The sequence below is a fragment of the Chlorocebus sabaeus genome, chromosome X, assembly GCF_047675955.1.
Source record: "Chlorocebus sabaeus isolate Y175 chromosome X, mChlSab1.0.hap1, whole genome shotgun sequence".
In the NCBI taxonomy this organism is placed as follows: Eukaryota; Metazoa; Chordata; class Mammalia; order Primates; family Cercopithecidae; genus Chlorocebus; species Chlorocebus sabaeus.
The window spans coordinates 105,095,255-105,122,776 of record NC_132933.1 but is presented as its reverse complement, the minus strand read 5'-3'; the positions used below and the strand labels follow the sequence as shown (position 1 = coordinate 105,122,776).

At 47.7% G+C, this 27,522-nt stretch overlaps 2 protein-coding genes and 1 long non-coding RNA gene across 4 annotated transcripts; all 3 read right to left on the bottom strand.

Annotated features, from left to right (window-relative positions):
* Window positions 1–639: 639 nt before the first annotated feature.
* On the bottom strand, window positions 640–16,119 carry ELK1 (ETS transcription factor ELK1). 2 transcript variants are annotated; one of them, XM_073013750.1, is made up of 7 exons: window positions 15,919–16,071; window positions 14,746–14,867; window positions 6,372–6,615; window positions 4,019–4,462; window positions 2,869–3,300; window positions 2,145–2,246; window positions 640–2,059 (listed from the first exon to the last, which is right to left on the bottom strand). In XM_073013750.1, the coding sequence occupies exons 3-7, from the start codon at window positions 6,579–6,581 to the stop codon at window positions 1,961–1,963; spliced, it is 1,287 nt and encodes a 428-aa protein (XP_072869851.1). In that variant the 5' UTR covers window positions 6,582–6,615; window positions 14,746–14,867; window positions 15,919–16,071; the 3' UTR covers window positions 640–1,960. The 2 variants fall into 2 exon arrangements, with proteins under 2 accessions (XP_072869851.1, XP_072869850.1); XM_073013749.1 differs by lacking the exon at window positions 14,746–14,867 and having other exon boundaries at window positions 15,919–16,119.
* Window positions 16,120–17,292: 1,173 nt separating this feature from the next.
* Window positions 17,293–24,434, bottom strand: UXT (ubiquitously expressed prefoldin like chaperone). Its single transcript, XM_007991549.3, has 6 exons — window positions 24,334–24,434; window positions 23,292–23,373; window positions 23,082–23,149; window positions 22,692–22,799; window positions 17,576–17,639; window positions 17,293–17,392 (listed from the first exon to the last, which is right to left on the bottom strand). Exons 1-6 carry the CDS (start codon window positions 24,429–24,431, stop codon window positions 17,339–17,341), a joined length of 474 nt encoding a protein of 157 aa, XP_007989740.2. The 5' UTR covers window positions 24,432–24,434; the 3' UTR covers window positions 17,293–17,338.
* LOC119622036 (uncharacterized) lies at window positions 21,640–22,684 on the bottom strand. The gene is made up of 2 exons (XR_005238631.2): window positions 22,320–22,684; window positions 21,640–21,857 (listed from the first exon to the last, which is right to left on the bottom strand). It is a non-coding gene; the product is annotated as an uncharacterized lncRNA (long non-coding RNA).
* Window positions 24,435–27,522: the final 3,088 nt, after the last annotated feature.

The window sequence follows — 27,522 nt, the reverse complement described above, 5'->3', positions numbered from 1 at the left end:
CTTTGGTCTCAGTTGCTGGTTTGGTCTCATAGCCATTCTCTCTCGTACGATCAAGTTCGCACCCATAGTCTTACAGCTTTAGCTGACGCTACAGCCTCAAGTAGTTTTGTACATTGTCTATTTCTCAAACGTTGAGTCGCCTATAATGAGGTTTGTCACCTATACAATCTTTGCCACAATCCCTGACAACCTCTCCTGTAGTTTCATGCCCACGTAGTCTCTCACATGTGGTTTTGGTCACTCAGTCTGTCTTGCTCACCATCAAACACTGACGGGGCTGCAGTCCCCACTCTCTTCTCGTAGATATTATTTTGTGCATACCATCACAGGTTCTTGTACAGTACCTTGACTACTCGTCCAGGCTCAGTTATTTTCTGAAACACGGCCGTGATTTCCCACATAGACACACCATCAAAAGTCTGTGGTCACAACTTCTGTACTCTCTCACATACAATCACAGCTTTCCACATCTCTGACACACACGTGGTTACCAATATGCAGTCCCTACTACTGTTTCTCACACACGCCATCACACCATTTCTCTCACGATCAACCTCTGCCTCACACCCTCCACACAGTCATGCTTGTCACACTCAGCTGGTCCTTACATCAGAGAAAAAGTGCCAGCAGCCTCCAGCATCACTTTGAAAAATATATATTTACAGGAACAATTCCCCATTCTCTGGGACTCTTTAGAAAAAAAAAAGGTCCATTTTGGGGAAGTAAAACAAACAGTGGAGACGAGTGTAGCACCGTCCCCCAAATCACCAACCCCCAGGTCCCGAGGCCTGGGCTGGGCCAGCGCTAACAGGTGAGCCCAGGAGTCTTTTGAACCCACTCTCTCTTGCCTAGAATAGACACAGGACAGGCTTTATGTCCTCCATTCCTCCCTCCCAACTCCAGGGACATTGAAAGGGTCCTTTGTACCCGCCCGCAGGAAATTGGGGGGCTGGGAGGGAGGGAACTGAAAATACACGTTTGGTATCAAAAATAAACACTTGGAGGGGGGAGGCGGCAGGAAGATTCCCCCCCAAATCCCTTCCTTCCCACCCACCCCACCAAATATAGGAAGAGATGACTCCCTCTCCCCTATTGAAAAGCCCCATTTAAAAATAGATTATACTATCAAAATGGCAGCGGGGGAGAGACAGGGAGACCTGGAGAACTGGCTGGAGGGGCCCCCCAGACGGGGACCACCCCCCAAAAAAACCCTCCATTGGGAGGAAACAGGCAGGACCCCAGGGAGGTTGGCAGACAAAGGAATGGCTTTTCAGGGGGAAGAACAACAAAAGGGACATTCCTCCCTGGCCAAAGTTGGTTGAAAAAGGATAAGCTGTCTGAGAGAAAGGCTGGGGAGGTGGAAATTTCTATTCCAAGGGTGTGATTCTTCCTTGGCCAAGACTCCCAACCCATTAAATGGTACAAATTCTTCCTGGACCCCTGAGTATGGCCAGGAATAATAAAACAAAACAAACTAACTCTTCTACTCACATCTGAAAATGGAGACAGGGCTCCCTCATCTCCCCAAGGGCAGGCTGAGAAATAAAGAAAGAAAGGTCGTTCTCAAGCCAGACCCCGATTGTCTTGTCTTGGGGAAAAAAGTGGGGAGGTGGGGGAGATGTCCTAACCACCCTAAAAGGTTAGGTCAGGCTCCTCCCAGTGGCCTTCAAAAAATAAATAAATAAACCGCCCCTACCATTGATGTAGGAGACGTGTACGGGCGGCCACTGGGGGACTGACAGAAAACAGAGACGTTGTGGAAGCTGTGTGTTTTCTGTGGAGGAGATAATGAGAATCACTCTTGGGAGTCATTCTTCCCAAGGATCCCCACCCCCCCACAATCAGAGCGTGAGTCTTTCAGTTGAACTATGTTTCTCCTTGAGATGGCTGGCTGGAGAGAGCATGGATGGAGTGACCCCAGAAGGGGTAGTGGTGGTGGTGGCGGTGGTGGTGGTAGTAGTCATGGCTTCTGGGGCCCTGGGGAGAGCACCACGGGGGTCGAGAGGCCATCCACGCTGATGGAAGGGATGTGCACCTGGGCGCTGCCACTGGATGGAAACTGGGGGTAAAAAGAGGGAGAGGTCACAGATGGGGGCCATTCTTGGGTCTGTCACCCTGTCCAAAATGGGGAAAGAGGATCCTACCTGGAAGGAGAGCTTGGCCGGGCTACGGGGCGCAATGGGACTCAGGGTGCTCCAGAAGTGAATGCTGGGAGGCAGCGAGCTGGGTGTCAGCAGCACCGGGGTCTGCGGGGAGAGGGTGGTTGGAGCTCAAGTGAGTAGAGAGTAGATGTGGGATGCTGGAAGGGACTTGGGCCTAGCCCCACCACAGATTTCCCACTCACACTCCCAGGGTCACTCCCCAAAGTGCACACACCTAGATGGTAACTATGGAGACCATGCCTACGATCTCTCAAACTCCGTAGACACCCCCCACTCCCTATTCCCGAGAGCCCACCCTCAGAGACCTCATTGGTCAAGACCACCCACAAGACCCTATCCAAATGCTGCTCTCAAGTCACCATCCAAACAGCTCAGGGTCAACTTCTAACTCATGTCCCACCCGTGAAATCCCATATGCAAATCCCAGACCAAAAAACCCTGCTCAGGTTCCTTAAGCCACACCCCAACCCAGAAACAGTCCCACAGAAAGCCCCTTGGTCCCACCCACAAAAGTCCCCAGCCCTGCCCTTCACTAATCAAACCCCATCCCTCCAGTCCAGCGTCAGCCCAGTCAATCACACTCGAAGGCTCCACCCTCTTCAGGGACAACCACATTCGCCCTCCTCTGATTCCTGTTAGTCACCTGCCACATGCCAGTCCCATTGGGGTTGGCACCCACCCATCCCACCCCTCCGCAGGCACTCACCAATGTATGCGTAGGAAGTAGGGACGGAGTTAGCGCCGGCCCAGGCGCCTGGAGGCCGGAGCCAGTTCCCGATCCTGGGGTCCGTTCGGGTCCTGGCCCACCGAGCAGGCTCGGGCTGAGTGGAAGCTCTAGGTCCCGGGGCTTCCGGCCCTTTTGTGGCTGGGAGATCTCAGGGCTGGAAGCTGCGTGGCCGCCCGCCTGCCCTGCGGTGTCCATAACAACCGCGGGCAGCCGGGCTGGCACGCCCTCCTGTGGAGGGACTTCTGGCTCGGCCTTGGTAGTTTCCGACACAAACCCTCTCTCCCTGGCAACTTCCAACTCTTCCTTGGGCCCTTCCACTTTCACTTCTGGGGGCAAAGCCCGGCCCAAACCTGGGTCCACATTCAGCTCTTCCGATTTCAGGTTTGGGGCCTCGGGCGGAGTCAGGATGACCTGGGAGAGGAGCAGGTACAAAGAGGGTAAGGATTGTTGGGGCCACAGGATTCTCCTGTGGGCTACCCAGTGATTTCCCCGGGAAAGTGGCACTTGGTACTGGGGGCATGACTACACATCAGAGCAGGTTCTCCAACAGGACATAGGACTTCATCAAGGAAGTAGGGCTTCCTCTGGGGCAAGTCCTCCTATGGGACAGGGGACTTGGGGTAAGACAACCTGAAGCAGGTAGGAATCTGAGGGATACCATCCTCATTCATTAAAACAGTGGTTCTCAAAAATTTACCTTCCTCTGAACCAGCAACATCTGCCTCATTTGGTAACAAGTTAAAAATACAAATTATTGGGCCCCTCCCCAGCCCCACATATTCAGAAACTCTGGGGGTGTGCCTGGCAATCTGTGGTTTAACAAGCCCTACAGGTGATTCTGATGAGCGCTAGAGTTGAGAACTAGTGCATTAAACAAATATATTTCAGGCACCTACATGTTCGGCAGCTACTAACTGTAGCACAGTATTCTCCCCTTTCTGTCTCAGGATTTGTGTAGCTCTCTGCCCCATCCCTCCTTCTAAGAGGATGTCTGTGTTCTTCCTTCCACCATTATCTCCTTTAACAGGAGCACTATGTCTCTTCTACCAGCCTCCCTCATCATCTGGGGATTACACATCCGTCCTCTTTACTGCCTCCTCTTACTGGATTTCTATATTCCAGTCCTTACCTGCAGAGGCAAGCCGGCCTCCTCAGCCTCCAGGCAGGCCTCCAAGGGGCTTGGACTGGTGCTCCTGCTCCCCGAGGGGGGCGCTGCTGCTCCTGCAGGAGCTGCATTGGGGAGCACCACAGCAGGCCGAGGATGAGGGGGTGGCTGTGGCTGCAGAGACTGGATGGTGAAGGTGGAATAGAGGCCCGAACGCATGTACTCGTTCCGGCTGCTGCGTGCCAAACCACCTGGGCCTGCCATTCCTGCACCCTTGGGTGTGCCTGGCTTTCCAGAGGCAGTGTCCCCTGGGGCGGCATGTACAGCAGCAGGGGCCACATTTGGCATGGCGGAGGTAACAGACACCTCTGGCTGGGGCGGGCAGTCCTCAGTGGAGCACCCTGCGACCTCAGGATAGGACACAAACTTGTAGACGAACTTCTGGCCGCTCACCTTGCGGATGATGTTCTAGAAAGGGAGGAGAGGAACAGAGGGCCTGAGAGGAAAGGGGCAGGCTGGAGGCAGGGTGTGTGTATGATGGGTGGAGTGGTGTTTCTCTTCTCCTAGTGGCTCTCTTCCCACTTGCCCCTCTCTGGCTTTCCTGTCCCTCCTCTGTAAGTTCCCCTCTCAGCCTATCAGCCCATTTCCTCTCCCGTTGGTTTCTACCTCTTTCCTCTCCCCCTAGATTCCCCTTATCTATATCCCTCCCCAGTTCCTCCCCTTTCTCTCTTCTCTCCACAACAATTCTGTCTTTAAGCCCCTTCCCATCCACCCCTTTCCAAGCCTCCCTCTGTCACTGTCACTCTCCAGGTCCATCTATCTGATTTTCCCACCCCCTCCACACTGTGGCTCCTCTTCACAATGGGGCCCGTGAAGGGAAGGTAGTAGGCGTGGGAGCAAGTCTTCTTGGCTCCAAGAACCAGGGGTTCACAGGCCAGGCCTTGTGGGTGACTGTCAGGACACAGTTTTGGAGACTAGCAAATGCAGTAAGACAAGAAAATGAAGTAACTGATATAAATGTTGGAAGAAAGGAAATTAATGTAGATGGATGGGGCGATAAATTATTAATACAGAGGATTATTTGAAGCTAATGACACAGAAGTGGAATAGGGCAAGGTCACTGCAGAGGAGAGGCTGAGGAGGCCTCATTATTAATACCACTGTGGAGGTTGAAGCTAAAGCGGTAAGAAAATGAAGTAACTAACAGCAATTAGACAAGAATATTAAAAATAATGGTATAAATATTGGGAGAGGGCCTATATCAAGGCTGGCTTGGGTGGGTCACAGAGCATGTTTGGGGTTTTTCAGGTCTGGTGGGTCTCAGAGATGACCTAGTGTTCCCAGAGGGCACAGTGAGGGAGCCTCATTACTAATATTGTTCTGGAGGGTTGAGCTCAAGGAATAAAATATGAAAATGGAATAAATGCCATAAACTATGAAGGGTGTGCAGCATAGGTCCAGGGCTGTTCTGGGGGCCACGGGCAAGAGGAGTGTGGGAGCACTAGGGCATTCTGCGGAAGTCTTAGTGCTGGTCAGATATGTCACAGGGTGGGCCCGTGTTTCTCAAAAGAGGAACAAAAAAGGATATTCATGAATACTGTTTGGGAAGTTTCAGCAGGAGGAATAAGGAGATGAAATAACTTGTATAAATATTGGGGGGAGGGGAAACCCAGCAGTGGCCTGGGGGTCTGAGAGGGCAGAATGGGGGAAATTTTAAATTTTAGCTGTAGGAATAAGATAATGAAAACAATTGATATAAATATTGGGGTAGACCAGTGCTGCTCTGGGAATTTGAGAAGATAGGGTGTGGAAGCTGGTACTAAACATGTTGTTGCAGAGGTTTTAGCTTAAGGAATAAGAGAAGAAAATAATTGGTTAAAAATGTTGGGGTCCCAGAGGACAAAGTAAGCAAAAGTTGGTATAATACTGTCAGGGAGGTTTTGATTCTAGGAATACGAAATATTCTGGAATAAGAGAAGACTATGAAATAACTAGGGAAGCCCAGCACTGGTCTAGGGCTTCTAGAGGACAGAATGAGGACCAGCCATTATTAACCATGTTTTCAAAATGTTGGCTATAGGAATATGACACGAAAATGAAATGTGCATGGCAGGGCAGCATCACTTTGGGGATCTCAGAGTGGGAGTAGGAGTCAGTATTAATAATGCAATGATGGTTTTTGCCAAAGCAGTAAGACAAGAAAGTAGGTGAGATAGTGCTTAGGGGCCCAATACTGGCCTGACGGTACCAATGGATGGGTTAAAAACTGATAAATTTTAACATTGTTTTCAAAGTCATAGCTATGGCAATCAAAACAAAATCAAATCTCTGATATAAATGTTAGCGGGGGTCCCAGCCCTGGTCTGAGAGACTGTACCTTGTCATAGTAGTACCGCAAGGCCCGGCTGAGCTTGTCGTAATTCATGTTGGTCTTGTTCTTGCGTAGCCCCCACAGACGGGCCACCTCCTCTGCATCCACCAGCTTGAATTCACCACCATCCCGTGAAGTCCAGGAGATGATGTGGCCATTGCCTTGCTCTCTCAGCAGCTGCAGCAGAAACTGCCACAGCGTCACAGATGGGTCCATCGCTGGGGGAGTGCTCACGCCATCCCAGGGGTACCTGGAGAGCAAACAGCTGAGTTGAGAGGCTGTGGACATAGGAGGGGCAGAGGTCAGCGGGAGGAGGATTCCTTTTTTTGTCATCTTTTCTCCATCTCTGTCCTCAAACCCTACCATCATTCCCTAAACATTCCCAGACTAACTTCTAGCTCCCCAGTCCAGCTTGGGATGCTCCCTGTGATGGGATACAACTCATGAGTATCTTAGGATGGTGTGAATGTATTTTGCCTGTGGGACAAATGTGAATCTGTGGCGGTCAGAGGACAGACTGTGGTAGGCCAAATGATGCCACCCCTACTCCACATCCTAATCCTTGGAACCTGTATGTTATTTACACTACATAGCAGAAAAGAACTTTGCAGATGAAATTAAGGTTACAAACCTTAAGACAGGGAGATTATTTCTGGATTATTTGATTAAATTCAATCTAATCATATGAGCTCTGAAAAGCAGATGATGAAGAAAGAAAGGTAGCTCAGAGATGTGATGACAGAAGAGGCAGGGGAGATTCAAAATGTGAGAGGGACTCAACCTGCCATTGTTGGCTTTGAAGATGGAGGAAGGGGGCTCAGAGCCAAGGACTGTGGGCAGCCTCTTAAAGCTGGGAATGGCCATCAGCTGATAGACAGTAAAGAAACAGGGAATTCAGTCCTATGACCTCAAGGAATTGGATTCTGCCAACAACTTGAATGAGCAGGAAATGGATTTTCCCCTAGAGCCTCCAGAAGGAACATAACCCTGCCAATACCTTGATTTCAGCCCACTGAGACCAGTGTGGGACTTCTGACCTATAACAATTTTTTTTTGTTTTTCTGTGGACTCTCAAAATTCTCCTCAGGTCAACAGGTATAACAGGTATAAATATAACTCATTATTTAAAAAAAATTTTTTTTTTTTTTTGAGACGGAGTCTCGCTCTGTCGCCCAGGCTGGAGTGCAGTGGCGCCATTTCGGCTCACTGCAAGCTCCGCCTCCCGGGTTCACGCCATTCTCCTGCCTCAGCCTCCCGAGTAGCTGGGACTACAGGTGCCCGTCACCACGCCTGGCTAATTTTTTTTTGTATTTTTAGTAGAGACGGGGTTTCACCGTGTTAGGCAGGATGGTCTCGAACTCCCGATCTTGTGATCCACCCGCCTTGGCCTCCCAAAGTGCTGGGATTACAGGCATGAGCCATTGCACCCAGCCACAAATATGTTATTTTAAGCGGCTAAATTTGTGATAATTTATTACAGCAAGAATAGAAAATTAGTTCCATCCCCCTTATTTGAGCGTTATCTGTATCTTCTACCATATAAATGTTAAGTTTTTCAGGCTTTTTTTTGCCAGAGCCTTGCAAAGGCTGCTCACTCCACGTGGGGCTTCCTTCTTCTGCCTAGCAGTCTTTCTCATCTTTCAAGTTCTACCTTGAAGGTCCTTTCCTTTATGAAGCTGTCCTAAAACTGAACGCCTGATCTCTCTGTCCTGTTACTATCCCTGAATGTTCTCTTCGTTTTTTTTTTTTTTTTTTTTTTTTTTTTTTTTTTTTGAGATGGAGTCTCTCTCTGTCGCCCAGGCTGGAGGGCAGCATAGTGGCACAATCTTGACTCACTGCAACCTCTGCCTCCCAGGTTCAAGTGATTCTCGTGCCTCAGCTTCCCGCATAGCTGGGATTACAGGTACCCACCACCACGACCGGCTAATTATTGTATTTTTAGTAGAGACATGGTTTCACCATGTTGGCCAGGCTGGTCTTGAACTCCTGACCTCAAGTGATCCACCCACCTCCCACCTTGGCCTTCCAAAGTGCTGGGATTACAGGTGCGAGACACCATGCTCGGCTCTGAATGTTCTCTTTCTCGATGACAGCAATAATTAACATCTATTGAGAGCTTAATACACATCAGGCACTGTTCTAAGCAGAGGCAATATGACCTGCTGGACAACTGCCCAGGCACTAGGGCCAGACTGCCAGTGTTTGAATCCTGGTTCTGCCACTTATTAGCTGTGTGACCCTGTGCATATTCTTTTTCTTTTTTTTTAGAAATGGGGTCTCACTACGTTGCCCAGGCTGTTCTTGAACTCCCAGGCTCAAGCAATCCTCTCTCCCTGGCCTCCTAAAGTGCTAGGATTATAGGCATGAGGCACCACGCTTGGCTGATATTCTTTAACCTCTTTGTACCTCAATTTTCTCATGTGTAAAACAGGGATAATGATATGCCCATTGCTAAAATGGGGATAACAATACCTAGTTCATAGAGATATTATATAGATTAAATATTATATGCCTGAGGTATATGATAAGCTCTAAATATTAGTTTCTGATTTGTTCATAGTCCCTTATCTGCTATTCCAAAATCCAAAATGCTCTAAAAGCAGAAAGCTTCTTATACCTCGTTTGGCAGCAAAACCTGATTTGAAATGAAACAAGGCCCTTTCTGGTCTTTATTGATTCTCACTTAGTGTGAGAGTGTTCATACATTTTGCTGCATAAATATGAACACAGCCGACTGCAGAGCTTACTAAGGGGTGTTATGTAACATCGTATATGCATCATGTTACCTTTCTGAAATCTGAAGAAATCGAAATTCTGAAACGCATCTGGCACCAGGGGTTTTGGGTAAGGGCATGTACACCTGTACTGTTATATTTTTTTAATGGGCATTGACTCATTTATCCCTTATCACGCCTCTGAGAAGTAGGTAGTCTTACTGTCATTAATTTATAAATGAGGCAGCGGAGGCACAAATGTCTACGTACCTTCCACAGTCCACAAGTGGAAGAGCCAGCATTTGGAGCCAGGCAGTCAGGTTCCAGTTGGCTAAGCATCTCACTATCAGACTAAATGGCCCCTCACACCAACTGCTCCCTCTTAGCATGTCCCTCAAAGAACAGGATCCTCCCTGTCACCCCATTACTGCTTTCTTTCCTGAGAGCAAACTGGAAATAAACATGAGCTTCCTGTTCAATTATACAAGTCACAAAGCCATGAAGTGTCCGATTAGAGAGTCCTGTCACCAGAGACCTCACTGAATTTGTTTTGCAGGCAGGCTTGTTTCAAAAGCCCAAAGAGTTCAGAGTGACTCCTGGTGGCAAAGACAGGCAATTTTACCAGTTCCTCTTTCAGCTGCAACAGCACCTATCAGCTGAGTGAAAGATCACAGTGGGCTTCCAGCTTCAATAGCACATACGGCTTTGTATTTTGTCATTTCTCCCACTTGACCCCTCATAAGAGTTCTAGCGATCTGCCTTGCTTGGATATGTTTACTTCTTTCCATCTCCTTCACTTAGCAAGCTTTTGGTGAGTGGGCCAGGTGCTGCGGATACAGCCGAGAACGAAACAGACAATGCCTGCTCCAGAGGAGCTCACATCTTAGCAGGGAAGGCAGGTGAGAAACAAGGCAAACATGTACAAGAGTGCGTCGAATGGTGGGAAGGATTATGGGAAAAGAAATCAAGCAGGGGAGAGTTGTTCCTTTCACATGGAGAGTCAGGGGAGAGTAGTCACCAACGAGGGGACAACTGGGCAGAGACCTGAAGGAAGTGAAGGAACTGGGCTCGTGAGTATCTGAGAGCAGTGAGCCAGGTGGAAGTGGCAGCCAGTGTGAAGGGCCCAAGGCTGGAGACTGGTAGGTGACAGGGGGAGAGGTGGCCAGCATGGGTTGTGGGGAGAGCAGGGAGGCAGCGGGAGAGGTGAACAGAGTGACGGGGGCCAGACTGAGCCAGGCTTTTTCAGGCGCTGTCAGGACGTTGAGAGAGACAGGAGCCACGAGAGGGTTGTGAACAGAGGGATGACAGGCTGTGACTGAGATTTTAACAGGATCCCCCTGGCGGTTGTGAGGAGAATAGACTATCGGGGCTGAAGAGGCCACTGCAGTAGACGATGGTGGTAGCAGTGGGGCTGGCGAGAAGTGGCTGGGTTCTGGAGAAAGCCTGAACACAGAATAGGACTTGCTGACAGATAGCATGCCTGGGGGAGGTGAGAGAAAGGTCCAGGGTGAGTCTAGGTTTGTGGCCTAATTACCCACAACGACAGCATTGTGGTCAGCTGAGGTGGGAGCCTGGCAGGAGAGTAAGTTTTGAGGGGGGTCACGCCAGTTTTGGAGATGGTCAGTTTCAGAGGCCTGTCAGACACCTACGGGTATGCTATGAATACATTTTAATAATTTAAAAATGCAAGCCAGGCATACGATGCTTACCATGTGCTGCACACTCTTTGAATCATTTAACTCACTGAATCCTCAAACCACCATTAAAGGGTGGGGATTATCATTTCCTCCATTTTCCACATGAGGCAATGGAGGTACAGAAAAGTAACCTGCCCAAGTCACACAGCTGGAAGTCGGCAGAGCCGGAATTCAAAACATAAGTGGTATGGCTCTAGTGAGCAATCCTAGCCACCTTACACCACCCGTTCTCCATGAAGAGAAACAGAGAAGGGTAAGATCCTAGAGAGTGACAGGAATGCTGTTTTACACAGGGTGTGCAAGGAGTTCTTCCCCAAGGAAGTGACACCTGGCCTGAAGGAGGGGAGGTAGCAAGCCAGGATGCCCTCTGTGGGGGAGGGCCTCCAGGCGGAGTGAACGGCGTGTACAAAGGCTCTGAGGCAGCCACCCTGAACTATCTACCGTTCCGAGACAGTTCCAACCTCTGAGGGTAAGCACGGGCTGCTCTCCCCTCAGGGAGAGCTCTTCCCTCACTTCATGGACTCAATTACACAATCATCGCGTTCCAGGAAGAATTCATTCTTCCTCTGCGTGATCGAAGGTGCCAAATAACCTGCCTGCTCTTGCAAATCTGTTCTTTCTGGGTCTTCAGCCTTATGTTCCTCTGCCCCTGTTCTGGCTATTCTGGCTCAAAGTTACCTTGGGCAAGTTACTCAGCCTCTCTGTGCCTGTTTCCTCATCTGTAAAATGGGGATATTTTACTCTCAAAGTCAAATATTCTCAAAAGTACACGTACCCTCCAAGGCTTCTGTGAGCATTAAATGTGTCAATTCTGTAAAATACTTCTGTAAAAGACTTAAGGAGGGATTGACTTTTTTTTTTTTTTTTTTTTTAACAAGTACTATTGTTAGGAAATTCTTTTTTATACATGTGCCTTTGTATAGCATATTCCAAGCACCATAGTGTAACAATGAATCTTTACTGAAATAACACTACCCAGGTACAACAAAATCAAATCACTCTTAGAAACATCTTTTACACCTGTGCCTTTAGGAGAGTGTATTACACACACCACAGTGGTTATTTTTATTTATTTATTTTTTTCAGAGACAGGGATCTCACTATGTTGCCCAGGCTGGCCTGGAACTCCTGGGCTCCAGTAATCCTCCCACCTCAGCCTCTGTGCCCAGTTACACACCACAGTTTTGTGAACACATTCTTTCAATGCAACAATACAGTCCTTATTCACGTATACAACTAGCACTCTTAGAAACAGCTTTCATACCTGTGCCTTCACAGAGCATATTACATACCTCAGTCTTGTGAACACATCCTTTTGAAAAGGAGGAAAATCCTTACTCATATATAAACTGGCATTCTTAGAAACATCTTTGATACATGTATCTTTTTGCACTGCATTCCAGGCACCACCGTGTGGTAAACATCCTTTGGGGGTTGGTATTTGAACAAAAAAGTGCCTCTGATGTGGTAGATACTCCACGGATATTAGCTATTAGCTAGTGTGTCATCCTTCTCCCCCTGCCCCTGCAATCCTATCCTATGTATCACCTCGGCCTGCACTATCTGGCTCCAATCACCTGTGTGACCTCACCTTCTGCCCCTCCCCGCACTCTGCTCCAGCCACACTGGCCGCCTTGATGTTCCTTGAACATGGCAGGCACCATCGCACCTCAGGGCCTTTGCACTGGCGCTGCCTTCTGCCTGGTATGCTCTTCCCCTAGACATTAAGGCTCCCTCCCTCTCCACCGTGAGGCCCTAATTCAAGAGTCATCTTCCCTGTGCCTAAGATTTCAACCACTCCCCAAGACTCGATTCCTACCTGCCCTATTTCATTATTTCTTCTCAGCATTTGTCTATTATGCTAATTTAACTTATTTTGTTCACATAGTCTGTCTCCCCAACTTGGTTTTTTTTTTTGAGACAGAGTCTCACTCTGTCACCCAGGCTGGAGTGCAGTGGTGCAATCTTGGCTCACTGCAACCTCCGCCTCCTGGGTTCAAGCAATTCTCCTGCCTCAGCCTCCCAAGTAACTGGGATAACAGGCGCACGCCACCATGCCCAGCTAATTTTTTGTATTTTAGTGGAGACGGGGTTTCACCGTGATGCCCAGGCTGGTTTCGAACTCCTGAGCCCAGGCAATCCGCCCACCTCGGCCTCCCAAAGTACTAGGATTACAGGCGTAAGCCACCGCGCCCGGCCTCCCCAACTTTAATAAATATCTGCTCCACAAGCACAGATATTTCGGCCTGTTTTGTTCCTTGCCATATTCCAGCACCTAGAAGAGTGCCTGGTACTCATGAGGGGCTCAGTAAAGGTTGGTTGCATGAACAGTCCCAACTAACCAGCTCTCATATCCCTTCTTCTTCCCCATCTGACCCCTATGCTGGTGTCCGAAATTATCTTTTTCCCATTTATTCATGGGATAAATTCTTACTGAGCAACTGCTGTTTACCTGGTACATTTTCAGTTGCTGGAGACATAGCAGTGAATGAGCAGACAAAAACTGAGTCCTCATGGGACTCACATTCTAATGTGGAGAGACAGACAACAAACAACCCACACAGTGTGTCAGACAGTGATAAAGGGCAATGGGACAAAGCAGGGACCTGGCTTGAGCCCTGCTGGGTGTGCAGCTTCAGATGGCCAGGGAGGGGTTGACTTTTTTTGTTTTTACAAGTAGCATTGTTAGGAACTTCTTCTTTATACATGTGCCTTCGTATAGTATATTCCAAGCACCATGGTGTGACAATCAACCTTTACTGAAATAACACTACCCAGGTACAACAAAATCAAATTACTCTTAGAAACATCTCTTATGCCTGTGCCTTTAGGAGAGTGTATTACACACACCACAGTGGTTGTTTTTTGGTTTTTATTCAGAGACAGGGATCTCACTATGTTGCCCAGGCTGGCCTGGAACTCCTGGGCTCAAGTGATCCTCCCACCTTGGCCTCCAGAGTAGTTGGGACTATAGGTGCACACCCGTGCCCAGCTACACACCACAGTTTTGTGAACACATTCTTTCAATGCAACAACACAGTCCTTATTCACATATACAACTAGCACTCTTAGAAACAGCTTTTATATTTGTAACTTTACAGAGCATATTACATACCTCAGTCTTGTGAACACATCCTTTTGAAAAGGAGGAAAATCCTTACTCATATATAAACTGGCATTCTTAGAAACATCTCTGATACATGTATCTTTTTATACTGCATTCCACACACCACCGTGTGGTAAACATCCTTTGGGGGTTGGTATTTGAACAGAGTGCTGAAAGGAACCATGCAGAGATCCGGGGGTGGTGTTCAAGGCGCAAAGAACAGCCAATGCAAAGGCCCTGAGGCTGGCCCATGCCTGCTATGTTTGAGGAGCTGTGTGGTGGAGCCAGTGTGGTTGGAGCACAGTAAGGGGGTGGGAAGGTATAGGCGGTAATGCTAGAAAGGTTACTTGTTTCACCATTAATTCACAGGTAATATTTATTTACACTGGAGGGGATTCTAGTTCTGATCCCCCATTTCACAAATGAAGAAAAAGGCACAGAGAGGAAGTGGTTAAATCACACATCGAAGGTCACACAGCTGCTGGGATTGGGGGGTGGGTGGGTGCTGAGAGAAGGTGGGGAATGAAGACCACTCTGCAGGCAGAGGGAACAGCAAGAACAAAAGCTTGGAGGTGGGAACTAATTTGGTTTTTAACGACTGAGGCCTCACGTGGGGTGGGATGCGGTCTAAGAGGGGAGCCTCAAAAATTATCCTGTGTCCTGAGTACTTCCTGGGCCACCTTTGAGTAAGGAATTTAACCTCCCTATGGCCCAGCTTGCTCACTACCTATCTCATGGGGTTGTGGTGAGGATTAAAGGAACTCATTCATATGAAACACTCTGCCTGATACACAGTAGGTGCTCAATAAACGCTAGCTCCTACTGGTATTACCATCATCACTGGTGCTAATGTATTCACTTACTGTAGTGAGGCAGAACGTCTTTGTGGTTACTAGTGTGATCAGGCTGACCCACTATTAAGAGGTGAGGGACAGGCAAGGCCATACACTGCTCCACAAGGAAAAGAGGATCAGCACGTTCTCTTCTGGGAAGGGAAAAAAAAAAAGAAGGAAATTGAAAGTACACGGCCGACCTTCCCCCAATTACAAAGCACTGGACTCACGGGAGGGTATGCGGGGGACTGTGCACAGGGGTGTGGGGGAGGAAGGCCAATGAACAGATCCACTGCAAAGGGAGGGGTGATGAGGCTCATCGCCTGAGGGGAAGGGGAGCAGAAAACCTTACAGACTCCTGCACCACAGTGAAGGGAGAGAAAAGCCATCACACAGACTGATTCAAAGCAGAGAGGGAAAAGGCTATGGACTGAGCTACTGAAAATAGGGAGAGATAAAGCACTAAACTGACCCACTATTAAAAATAAGAGAGAACCCCAAGGGCTAGAATGACAATCTACGAAAAAGAGAGAGCAGATAGGGCAATGGACTGATAGCTAAAGGGACGTGAATCCAAACATGAAGACTGATCCACTATAAAATGGTGGTGGTGGTGGGGGTGGGGGGGAGGTGGTTCTGAAAAAAGCCATGGACTGATGCATTGGGGGACTGGAGGAGGCAGGAATACAAACTCAGGTAGACTCACTGTTAAAGAGGGATGAGGAGGGGTGCGGCGCCACGGATTGATTTCGCTACAATGTACAGGAGGGGTGGAATAAACAAGGCCACGAACGGGTCTTCTGAAAGTTGAGGCTAGGAGAAATCCAAACACTCAGATACACCTACTATTAAGGGGGCTGAACACTGTCACAGGCTGGCTCCCTGTAAGTGGGGGTGGGTGGGGGGCGGGTGGGGGTAGGGGGAAAGCCTATGGACGAGTCCACCCTAAGTTGGCGTGGGGAAAAACATAAGCACGCAGACCGATCCATTACACAACGGGAGGGGGAGGTTAGGCCACGGTCAGATCCACTACCAGGGACGAAGGGCTTGAGCAATGCCACACGCAGGTCCACCAGCCGTGGTGGTGGCGGCGGGGAGTCGAACACCAGCAGGCCACCGGCCAAGCCACATCCTTTGCGCGGGGGCGGGAAGGATACGTGGGGTCACGGACGGGGCCCTCCACCCTCCAGGCCCAGAGCTCACCTGTGTGTAGCGTGGCGGTGGCGCTGGCAATGTTGGCAGCTCCGGGGGGCGGGGGCTCCATACGCGGCCCCACCGCCCCCCAGGCCTGGGTTCCGAGGCGGCGGTGGCGGTGGTGGTGGCGGTGGCGGTGGCGGTGGCGGCGGCGGCGGCGGCAGCACCTAGAAGCCGCCCCTGCGTTTCCCTACAGCTCACGTGGGCCCGGGGAGGAGGAGCCCAGTGTCCCGCCGCTCGCTGATTGGCCAAAGCGCTATTAATCGGCCGCAAGGCCTCGAGGGGTTGGGGGACGGGCCCTTCCCCACAGAGCTGTGCCGTGATTGGCCTAAGGGGAAATGATGGAACGCTCACGGCCCCTGGAGTCCCGAGGAGGCGCGTTCGGCCTTCCCGGTGCTCTACGCCGATTGGCTCAAGGACTGACGGACTGTGAGCAACTGACGAGGCTTGGGGCGTGTGTGTAGGGGGCGGGGGGCTGCCTCACACTGATTGGCTTACATGGGATTGATGGAAGACAGCCTCCAAGGACGGGGGTGGGTAGCCCTGTTTTTCTCTGATTGGCGGATGAGGGACTCCTAGACCCCTGCCAAAACACCAAGGGGGTGGTGCCGCACGCCACGCTGCTCAGCGGAAGCAGGACTTGTATAGAAATGGGCGTAGCAGTCGGCGGGAGTGGGTCGGGCTGGGCTCCGCGTAGGCAGGCAGGGCTATTCTTTGGTTAGAGAAGACCATAGAGCTGGGTAGAAGACGAATTTAGAACACAACGGCAGTAGGAGGGCAGGATGGCTGTCAGGCACACGAAGGAGCATTGAGTGGCAGAAACGAAATGCCTTCAGAGGGCAGGGTTGAACTGTGGCCAGAGTTAAAAAGGGGAGGAACCTGGCTCTGCGTTGATTGGCGGAGGCTGGACTCAACCTAGAATAGGGGCCGGACTAGGGAGAGCGGGATCCAGCTCCGTGCCTATTGGAAGCTGGAACCACTTACAATAGCAGGGGCTAGGACAAGGTAGGGCTGAGATGGATTTAGGGTAACGATTGGGTGTGTGAAAGGGTAAACCTTAGGGCCCTTTGATTGTTGTGGGAATGAACAAACCTCCACCATGAATTGGCCCATTCTCTATGGCAATTCAAAGGGTGGTGTCTAGGAAAAGGAATGGAAGGGTGAGGTGGGGGCCCAGGTTGCCAAAATGACAGGAGAGAGGGCAGTGCACAAGGTCAACTGGCAAATGCTGCCAGGCAACAGGCTGGAGGCAGGACTGTTGGGGCATTTTAGAGGTTCCACAGAAAGAGACTGGATCTCTGGGTCTCTCAGTAACTTTGTGCCCTAGGAACAGGCCCCGTGGCAACCAGCAGGGTTTATGGGGAAAAAGAAGGGCCATGTGACTCAAAGGCATTCAGGCTCTTTAATGTCTGAGGATAGGGGGAAGAAGTCAATGGTGAGGCTTCTCTGGGCAATTCTGCAGGCCTTGTAGTTCTCTAAGCCCCTGAAAAAGAGGACAGAAGAGACTGAACAAAGATTGAGTCTGGGTTACGCCCCCAGGCTTGCTCTGACCTCCCTCCCTTGACTCGTTTAAAGGGAAAGATGGTCCTTCCCTTCTTTCGCTCTCTCCTTTCTTCAGGTCACCACCCTAAACACAGAGTCTGGTAGTGGGGTGAGCTGCTCTCACCTCTAGCAACATGTGGATATGGGCTTTGATATTCATGGAGTCCTTGGTGAGGCTGTTGCTGAGCCTAGAGAAAAGAAACAAAGGGCAAAATGGGCCCCACTTATGAGTATGAGGAGGACCCTTCCTTATCACTTCAAGATCTACTTATATCTTGGATGATTTCCACCTGGCTCACTCCTATGCAGAAATGACAAGCCACCATCTGGTTTTCACTGATTCAAAGATTATTAAATGCCTACTGTATGCCAGGCGATTTTAGGCACTGGGGAAATAGCAGCAAACACAACAAACAAAACTCCTGGCCTGATGGACTTCAAATTCTTGTAAAGAGAGACAGACAAAAAAACTGATGGAATAAAAGATGTTGTGTCAGATGGTTCTAACTACAATTAAAAAATTTAAAAATGAGAGAGAATAAGGAGTACGGGAGTGGGGGGCTGCAATTTTAAATAGAGGGCTCAGGGATGGCTTCACTGAGAAGCACTTGAGTAAAGACTTAAAGACAGTGAATTTTGAGTAGGGTGGCTATATGGAGGATGTGTTCCACACACAAGGGGCAGCAAACACAAAGGCACTGAGGTGGGTGTGTGCCTGGCATGTTTGAGGTGCAGCAAACAGGCCACTCTGGCTGAAGGAGAATAAGTGAAGGGGGAATGTAAGAGGTGAGGTCAGAGAGGTAATGAGGGAGGCAGACTGTGTGAAGCTTACAAGGCCATGGTAAGGACCCTGGCTTTGACCTTAAGTGAGATGGGAGCCAAGGGAAGGTTGTGGCAGAGGAAGGAGGTTGAATTACATGAACCAGTCAGTTGACTCCTTTTCTCTAAGCCAGTTTGGATCAGATCTCACCCAAAAGAATCCTAATTGATATAAAGGGTCAAGGAAGGCCTTTCTGAAGAATGAAGAATGAGAAGGAACCAAAGAATGCCTAATGGTTAAGCAGTAGGAAGGCCTTTTCCACAAAAAGGCCAAGAGGCGACAAAGAGCTGTTTGAGAGGCAGTGAGGTCAGAGCATTAGAAATTAAGTGAGTGGTGAGGGAAAGTGGCGTAAGACAAGGTCCAAGAGGTAGGAGGAGGTTAGATCAGGCAGGGTCTTGATATAATGATAAGGAATGTGGATTTTATTGTGCTGTCAATGTAGGAGTCAGTTTGAGGGGTAAATGAAACTAAATACTGTTGGAAAAGTAGAGAGCAATAAGATAGGATGTTAAATTGGGAAAAAAAAGTAGTACGAACCCATGTATATACCAATATCTCCCACGTTTTTATTTCTACCCCAGAACTCTCTCTTGAACTTGACTAGGAGTTTTAATGACATCTTCTAAAACTCCACTTCAGTGTTTAATAAGTACCTCATACTTAACAGGTTCCAGACTAAACTCCTGACCTTCCCCTCCAAATCTACTCCTCCCCTATCTTCTCCATCTCAGATAATGGCAACTCCATCCTTCCAGCTGCTCAGCCAAAAACCTGGACTCCTCTCTCTCTCACACTTCACATCCAGTCAGCCATTCTTCTTAAATCACGACTGTTCCATTGCAGGTAATGCTTCTGATCTCCATGATATGCTTTCTCCATAGCACTGTCAACATCTGACATACTACATCATTCATTTATTGTTTGTCTCCCCTGACTAGAATGTCAGCCGTATGAGGGCAGATTTTGGTCTTTTTTGTTTCCTGCTCTATCCCCAGGGACCAGAACAGTGTGAGGCACAGAGCAGGCACCCAACGTATGCTGAATGAATAAGTGATTACTCCATTCAAAGGAACCTGAAGTTGGTTGAGTGTACATTTAGGGACAGGAAATAAATGAAGTATGGGTGTTGTTGTCAGAGAGCATGAATACTTTCAAGAATATTCTGGGGGTAATGCTTAAATAATGGAAGAATGAACCTGATCAGCTCCTAAGGGACAATTTGAACATCAAAAAAGAGAACAAAATTAGTTAATGGTATCAGCTTAGCTTATGAAAACCTATGAGTTCAACATTTTAAAAGGGAGAAAAATAGAGTTCACCAAATGCTAGCTGTAACACAAAAGGGATGTTTATCACTACTGATTTTTATTTGCTATGTGGAGAAGCAAATTACTACTGATTTAGTATGTAAGGCAGTGTGAATAGTCATATAGTTAGGCTGTTTCTTCTTCTTTTTTTTTTTTTGAGACGGAGTCTCACTCTGTTGCCCAGGCTGGAGTGCAGTGGCGTGATCTCAGCTCACTGCAACCTCCACCCTCTGAGTTCAAGTGATTCTCCTACCTCAGCCTCCTGAGTAGCTAGGATTACACACCTCTGCCATCGCTCCTGGCTAATTTTTTGTATTTTTAGTAGAGACAGGGTTTCACCATCTTGGCCAGGCTGGTCTTGAACTCCTGACCTCGTGATCCGCCCGCCTCAGCCTCCCAAAGTGCTGGGATTATAGGCATGAGCCACTGTGCTCAGCCGTTATGCTGTTTCTTCTATAATTACATGTCTATTCATGAGATATGGATGTGTACTCCTTTCTGTGTCACCAGGAAAGAATATACAGAGATTTCATCCTTTCTACTTCCCAAAGAAAGAAATACACTAATAACAGGAAGAACTGACACTTTTGATCACATGAAATGACCAGAAAGTTAGTTCAAAGTATATCCCAAGTAACCAAATATTTTAAAGAGGAGAGCCAGCTACATAGACTCAAATCCTCACCTCTTAGAAAAATCAAACATCTAGACAGTCCTACTAATTACAATAAAGCAGTAAGAGTCAACCATATTTTTCATCACACTAATAGACCAGGTCAGTATATCAAAAAGACCAGGCAAGGGAGGCAGGCACTGACAATTTAAATACTTCATTTTGGGGAAGTACATGGAATCTCAAAAAAATTAAAATCTATTTGATAGGCTCAGAAATCCTGTGACATAACAAGGAAAGCCTTCTTATACAAACTGGACTTTAGCTGGGCGCGGTAGCTCACACCTGCAATCCCAGCACTTTGGGAAGCTGAGGTGGGCGGATCACCTGAGGTCGGAGTTTGAGACCAGCCTGGCCAACATGGCAAAACCCTGTCTCTACTAAAAATACAAAAATTAGCCGGGAGTGGTGGTGGGTGCCTGTAGTCCCAGCAACTTGGGAGGCTGAGGCAGGAGAATCCCTTAAGCCCAGGAGGCAGAGGTTGCAGTGAGCCAAGATCGCACCATTGCACTCCAGCCTGGGCGACAACAGCAAAATTCCTTCTCAAAAACAAACAAACTGGACTTGGTCTAAATGACCATCAGTTCAGAATTGTGTTGACCATGAAAGCAGGCCATTTCATTAAACTATATGCTAATTGGTCTGAACACCAAGAATCAGAAATCTCAGCAGGTCTGAGGTTCTTTTGGGTCCACTAACACCTGCTAGTCCTTCCCATGACTGGAAAGGTTTGAAAAGATTAAAATTACTGAAACCCTAAGGGAGGCAACTCTGGAAAAAATGAATGTAGGAAGACATAAATGTAACCAACAAAGAAGTTTAGATCAATGGTATTCACACTTGTGAGATGTTATTAATCTAAGTGTATTTCTCAGTGCCCCCATGCTCATTGCATTGAAACCAAGCTCACCTCTCTTGGTAGTTTCTCTAGCATGCCAGGCACACTATTCCTCTTGCCAGGAATGCTCTTCCCCAGATAGCCCCATGGCTTCTTCACTCAGTCAAATGATTCAAATGTCCCTTCCTCTGGGAGGCCCTCCCTAGCTACATTTCAAATCCCTCATCTATGCTCCAAACTGCCCTTCCCTGCACAAAACCATAAATCAAGTTTGTCCAACCCTCAACCAGTGGGCCACATGCGGTCCAGGATGGCTTTGAATGCAGCCCAACACAAATTCATAAACTTTCTTAAAACGCTATGTGATTTTTTTTGCAACTTTTTTTTTCTTTTTTAGCTCATCAACTATCATTAGCATTAGTGTATTTTATGTGTGGCCCAAGACAAATCTTCTCCCAATGTAGCCCATGGAAGCCAAAAGATTGGACACTCCCGCCTTAAACTCAACTGGAGCCCACACTTTCTCTTCCCATCACCACCAACACATATCTGCTTCAATAACCACTTTAATTTGCTTCCAGCATACCCTTTCAAATTATTTCAACAAACACAAAGCCAGGCACAGCAGTGCGCCTATAGTCCCAGTTACTTGGCAGGCTGAAGCAAGGGGATTGCTTGAGCCCAGGAGTTTGAGGACGTAGTATGCTATGATCGCAGCTATAAACAGTCACTGCATTCCAGCCTGGGCAACACAGGGATACACCATCTCTTAAAAACAAAAACAGAGTGTTTACTCTATGTTTGTACTACTCTAGTCACCTGGGATATAAACCAAAGCTCCCCCTTTGTAAAACTTACATTCTAATTGAAGGAGACAATATGAGAAAGCAAGAAATTACATAGTAAATATTAGGGAGTGATAAGTGTTAGGGAAAAAAAGTAGACGGAAGGGAATCAAGCATGCCAGGGGCTGTGATTTTAAAGTTAGGTTACAGAGGGCCTCATCGAGGAAGCGACATTTAAGCGAGATGAGTGAGGAGAAAAGAAGCCATGTGGGTACTGGGGAAAAGGGCAGTGCAGGCAGAGAGAACAGCTACGGCAATTGCCCTGGGGTGGGATCATTCTTGGGGTGCTGAAAGAAGCATGTGAAGGTCAGTGTGGCAGGAACACAGTGAATGAATAGTAAAATTAGCAGGAAGTGAAATCACAGGTAACTAGTTTTCTTGTTACCAACTCTAACAGGCTGAGACCTCATGGATCTGGTCATAATTGTATTTATGTATAACAGTCTAGTCCTTCTAGATTTTAAGCCTTCAAGGAACTCTTCTGTCTTGTTCACTGCTGCATTCCCACTGCTAAGCACAGTGCCTGGCATACAGAAGATTCCCAATAAATGTCTGCATGAATGAACGATACAAAAATCATTTTTTGAATGCTTATTATGTGCTATACATGGGCTTTGCAACCACATTTCTTCAGCCCCAGCTCTGAGGAGGAGGGGAGATGAGTCCTTAAGTATCATTCTAGGCAGCCATGGGGAAAGGGAGAAGAGTGTTGGAAATGGTGGTATTTTTACACACTATCCTCATGGAATGGACTTACTCTGTGAGGAGAGAGCTCTTACGATCAATGAACTTGAGAGCTTCTGCCAGTGTCAACTCCAGGAAAAAACCATATCCCAGGGCCACATAGATGCGTGAAGTATCTGGGCTGAGGAAAGAGAGGTTAGAGGAAGTGCGGGGGAAGTCCTTATCACTGTTTAGCAGGGTTTATGTTTTGCTCCCCACCCTTCCCCAAATTGAGGCTCTGGGAAGGCAGGGATTTTGTCCTATTTTATTCACTGTCACATCCCCAGCGCCTAGCTTATATCCTACTGGGATAATAAACCTCGTATAGTGCCTGGTACATAGAAGATACTCAAAAAAATATATGTTGCATGAGGGAAGGGGTAAGCTGAACCCTGTGGGCTCAGAGGGGCGGGTAGACACTCACACCACTGTGTCAACGAAGAAGTTACAGCCCAAATCCACCTGCATATATAACTCCGAGTGCTTAGCTTCCTGTGGGGCCAGGGAAAAAGAGGTAGGGGTCAGTGGTGAACTCTTAGGTTACGTGACAGGTTTGGCTCTGGAGTCTCTCTTCCCATTTCCCTCCCTTGCCCACACACACCAAAAAAATGATACCCAACCCCATAGTCTTTACCTGGAGTCGCTCAATGACATTTCTCAGTTGAAGGTATTTAGCCAGCTGCTCATATACCTTGTCTCGATGGTCCAGCACCTTTCTGATGGGATGAAAGTACAATGGTGACCAATAGGCAGCCCCATTCCTCCTAGTATACCTCATATCATGACCCTCTGAGACTCTCACGTCACCATACGCTGAAAAGGCTTTTTAGTGTACAAGTTAATTTTGGGCTCTGGGTCACACTGCCTGGGTTTGGATCTGGGCTCTGTCCTTTATAGATGTGTGGCTTTGGCAAGTAAGTAACCTGTTTGGGACTTGGTTTCCCCATTTATAAAATGCAGATGACAGTATTACCTTGTAGAGTCATTAGCATTAAATGAGCATTTACTCAAAGCATCTAGAATAATGCCTACCAAATGGTAAACTCTCTACATGTTAGCTATTATTACTATTACTACACTCCCAATACTGAACTCCAATCATAATGTCCCATCCTCACCCTAGAAAAATCCTCCATCCCTTTTAGGACGCTCATAGTCCTAGTTCTGAACACCTTACTTCTTGCTTAGATTAACAAAAATTGCAATAATATTTCTTCATACTTATTGAACCTCTACTATGTTTCAGGCATCCATGCTACTAAATTATTTACAAAGATGGGACATATGAAAAACTCAAAACCACTGCATGGAGAAGGTTCCAGAAAACTCCCCATTTCACAGAGAAGTTTATAGGGCACAGAAAGGCGAGGTATGACGTATTCACAAGGATGAAAAATGGCCGAGCCAGGATTTGAACCTGAGAACTGTGGCTCCAGAAAACAAGCCCTAATCCGTCAAACATCGGAGGCCGCGCATGCGCTGACACGCTCCCTGCTATGAACGCCACGTCCCAGCCAAACTGCACCCCGGATATCATCCCCACTTCACGCTCCAAGGAGCGCGGGGCCGGACTCTGAACGCCTCGCCCACCAATCCAAAGGGTTGGCCCTAACTCTGAACGCCCCACCCACCACGTGGAATGTTCCAAACGCCCCGCCCTCCGCACTGTCACTCACCGCAAGTCCCGCTGCAGCACGTCACTGATGAAGGTCTCGTAGCGCAGTACTTTCTCCCCCGTGGCCTCCACCGCCCGCCGCTTAGGGGGCGTCGCCATGATGGGCTCCTGGGGAGTGGGGAGGGGGAAGACCACGTTGACCGCTCCAGTTTGGCCTCACACACAGTTCATCTCTACCCTCTCAACGCTGGGAATCGACTTGTCCGGCTCAAGCTGGGGGCTCAGCCTTCCGCCCCTCCCAACTCGGGGACCCGGCCACCCAGGGACACCCAAGCGCGGCCTTTACCTCAGGGCCGCCAGCAATAAGAACGGTTGGTAGGAACCGCGGCTTCCGGGTGGCGCGGGTGAATGACGTAAGTGGCAAGCGCGTTGGCCAACCAAATAGCCAGCTGGGGAAGACGGGCCAAAGGGGAGAAGAGAAGGGCGGGGCTTCACGGAATCCGAGGAGATCAAAGATGATCAGGGCGTGGGAGCAGGCCATCTGGCAATAAACCGGCCAATGGGGGACTGCAAAAGCGGCGCGTGGAGCCTATGGAGACCGTGCGTCGCTGGTGAGGGTGGGATTTAATGGGATTTGGCGGTTCTAAGTTAGGCGCGACGCACAGGTAGAGGTAGAGAGAGGAAGTGAAGAGTTTAATATTTAAAAGGACCTAAGAATTGACTATGGTTCTGGTCTATAAGGAAACTCCCGTGTGATCTGTCGGCTTGGATATTGATTTGTCATACGGGAGGTTTGGGTTTCACTCCTGGCAATGGGACTGAGTATGAGCACTTAAAAGGTTTTAAACAGAGACAGATTTTCTAAAATTCATCTTTGATAACTCCAGCTCTGTATCTGCAACCTACAACTGAGGCTCAAGCGGAAATTGACAACGCACTATATCTAATCACCTCGTTTGATAGTCAAATGGAGAGGGTGGCTGAAGTCCTCTGCAGAATATTGGCCATCTTGTAGTTAGGCATAGTTCCCATGTTTTTATTTAAATGGTAAGGTTTTTGTGAATTTATTCTTATGCACTGGAGTGACTGAGTGAATTTGTTTTTCAGGTTAGATTTTTTTTTTAAAAATTATACTTTAAGTTCCAGGGTACATGCACACAACGTGCAGGTTTGTTACATATGTATACCTGTGCCATGTTGGTGTGCTGCACCCATTAACTCATTAGGTGTATCTCCTAATGATATCCCTCCCTCCTTCCCCCTCCCCACAATAGGCCCCGATGTGTGATGTTACCCTTCCTGTGTCCAAGTGATCTCATTGTTCAGTTCCCACCTATGAGTGAGAACATGTAGTGTTTGGTTTTCTGTTCTTGTGATAGTTTGCTGAAAATGATGGTTTCCAGCTGCATCCATGTCCCTACAAAGGACACGAACTCATCCTTTTTTATGGCTGCATAGTTATTCCATGGTGTATATGTGCCACATTTTCTTAATCCAGTCTGTCACTGAAATGCCTTAAATTCAGGTTAGATTTTCAAACAAGAACTTATAACCCAGCAAGAATGGGCCTTTGCCTGGAGAAGAATCCAGACCATGGGATGAATCCCCAAATGCTATTTCCATCTATAGAGCTTAGAGCACCCACCCCTACCAAGGAAGTCTTCCCAGATAATTTGTGTTTCATATGTAAAAGCAAGTTTTTTTTCAAATGCTGAAAACCCAAGCAAGTTAAGCCTTTCCTTCCTTCCTTCCTTCCTTCCTTCCTTCCTTCCTTCCTTCCTTCCTTCCTTCCTTCCTTCCTTCCTTCTTTCTTTCTTTCTTTCTTTCTTTCTTTCTTTCTTTCTTTCTTTTTCTTTCTTTCTTTCTCCTTCCTTCCTTCCTTCCTTCCTTCCTTCCTTCCTTCCTTCCTTCCTTCCTTCCTTCCTTCCTTCTTTCTTTCTTTCTTTCTTTCTTTCTTTCTTTCTTTCTTTCTTTCTTTCTTTCTTTCTTTCTTTCTTTTTCTTTCTCCTTCCTTCCTTCCTTCCTTCCTTCCTTCCTTCCTTCCTTCCTTTCTTTTCTTTCTTCTTTTTTTTTTTTTTTTGACAGAGTCTTTGTCCCCTAGGCTGGAGTGCAGTAGTATGACCATGACTCACTGCAGCCTCAACCTCCCAGGCTCAAGCGATCCTCCCGCCTCAGCCTCCCGAGTAGCTGGGAGTACTGGCATACCCATGCCCATCTAATTAAAAAAAAAATTTTTGTAGAGACAAAGTCTCACTATGTTGCCCAGGCTGGTCTCAAACTCCTAGGCTTGAGTGATTTGCCTGCCTCGGCCTCCCAAAATGCCAGGATTATAGGCATGAGTTAGCACACTTGGCAAAGTTAAGCTTTCCTTTGCCCTTAGAACGAGATAATTGTAAAATGAAAACATTGAGACTAATTTTTTTTTGTCTGTAAATCTCATGTTACATATAGTTTAAATTACATTGAGTGTGATTGGAATAGGTACTAGGTAGACAAATATTATCTAGTTAATCTATACCTACCACTTTCCTGTGAAAAGAGAGAAAATAAGACACTTACATTTATTTAACAGAGAACACAGTTCTGATAGGCTGGAGATGAGTCTATGTAAGTTTATTAACTTACATTTCACAAAAAAGCATTTTTTACTTAAAAATATATTTCCAACTTTGTTTTTACATTTCAGACCTACAGAAAAGTTGACAGTGAACACTCATATACCCTGCACTTAGGTTAGCCAATTGTTTTATTTTGAATTTTTAAAATTTGTTTAGAGGCAGGATCTTGCTCTCTTGCCTAGTCTAGAGTGCAGTGGTGTGATCTCGGCTCACTGCAACCTCCACCACCGGGCTCAAGCGATCCTCCCGCCTAAGCCTCCTGTATAGCTGGAAATGGGGTTTCACCATGTTGCCCAGGCTGTCTCGAACTCCTGAGCTCACTCAGTTCACCCAACTTGGCCTCCCAGGGTGCTGGGATTGCAGGCGTGAGCCACTGCACTCAGCCTGGATTCACTCGTTAATATTTGATCACATTTGCTTTCTTTCCAGACCACAGGATAATTGTTGACATGGCTGCATAGCATTCCATTCTTTGAATGGCCTCAGATTTTTGAGCCACTCCTCTGTCACTGGATATTTGAATGTGTCCAGATATTTTCATTGTTATAACCAGAATGGGATAACAGTCTTTGCTGTCAAATTTTTGTGCGGAGCCATGATTATTTCCTTGTGATAAATTCCTAGACGTAGAA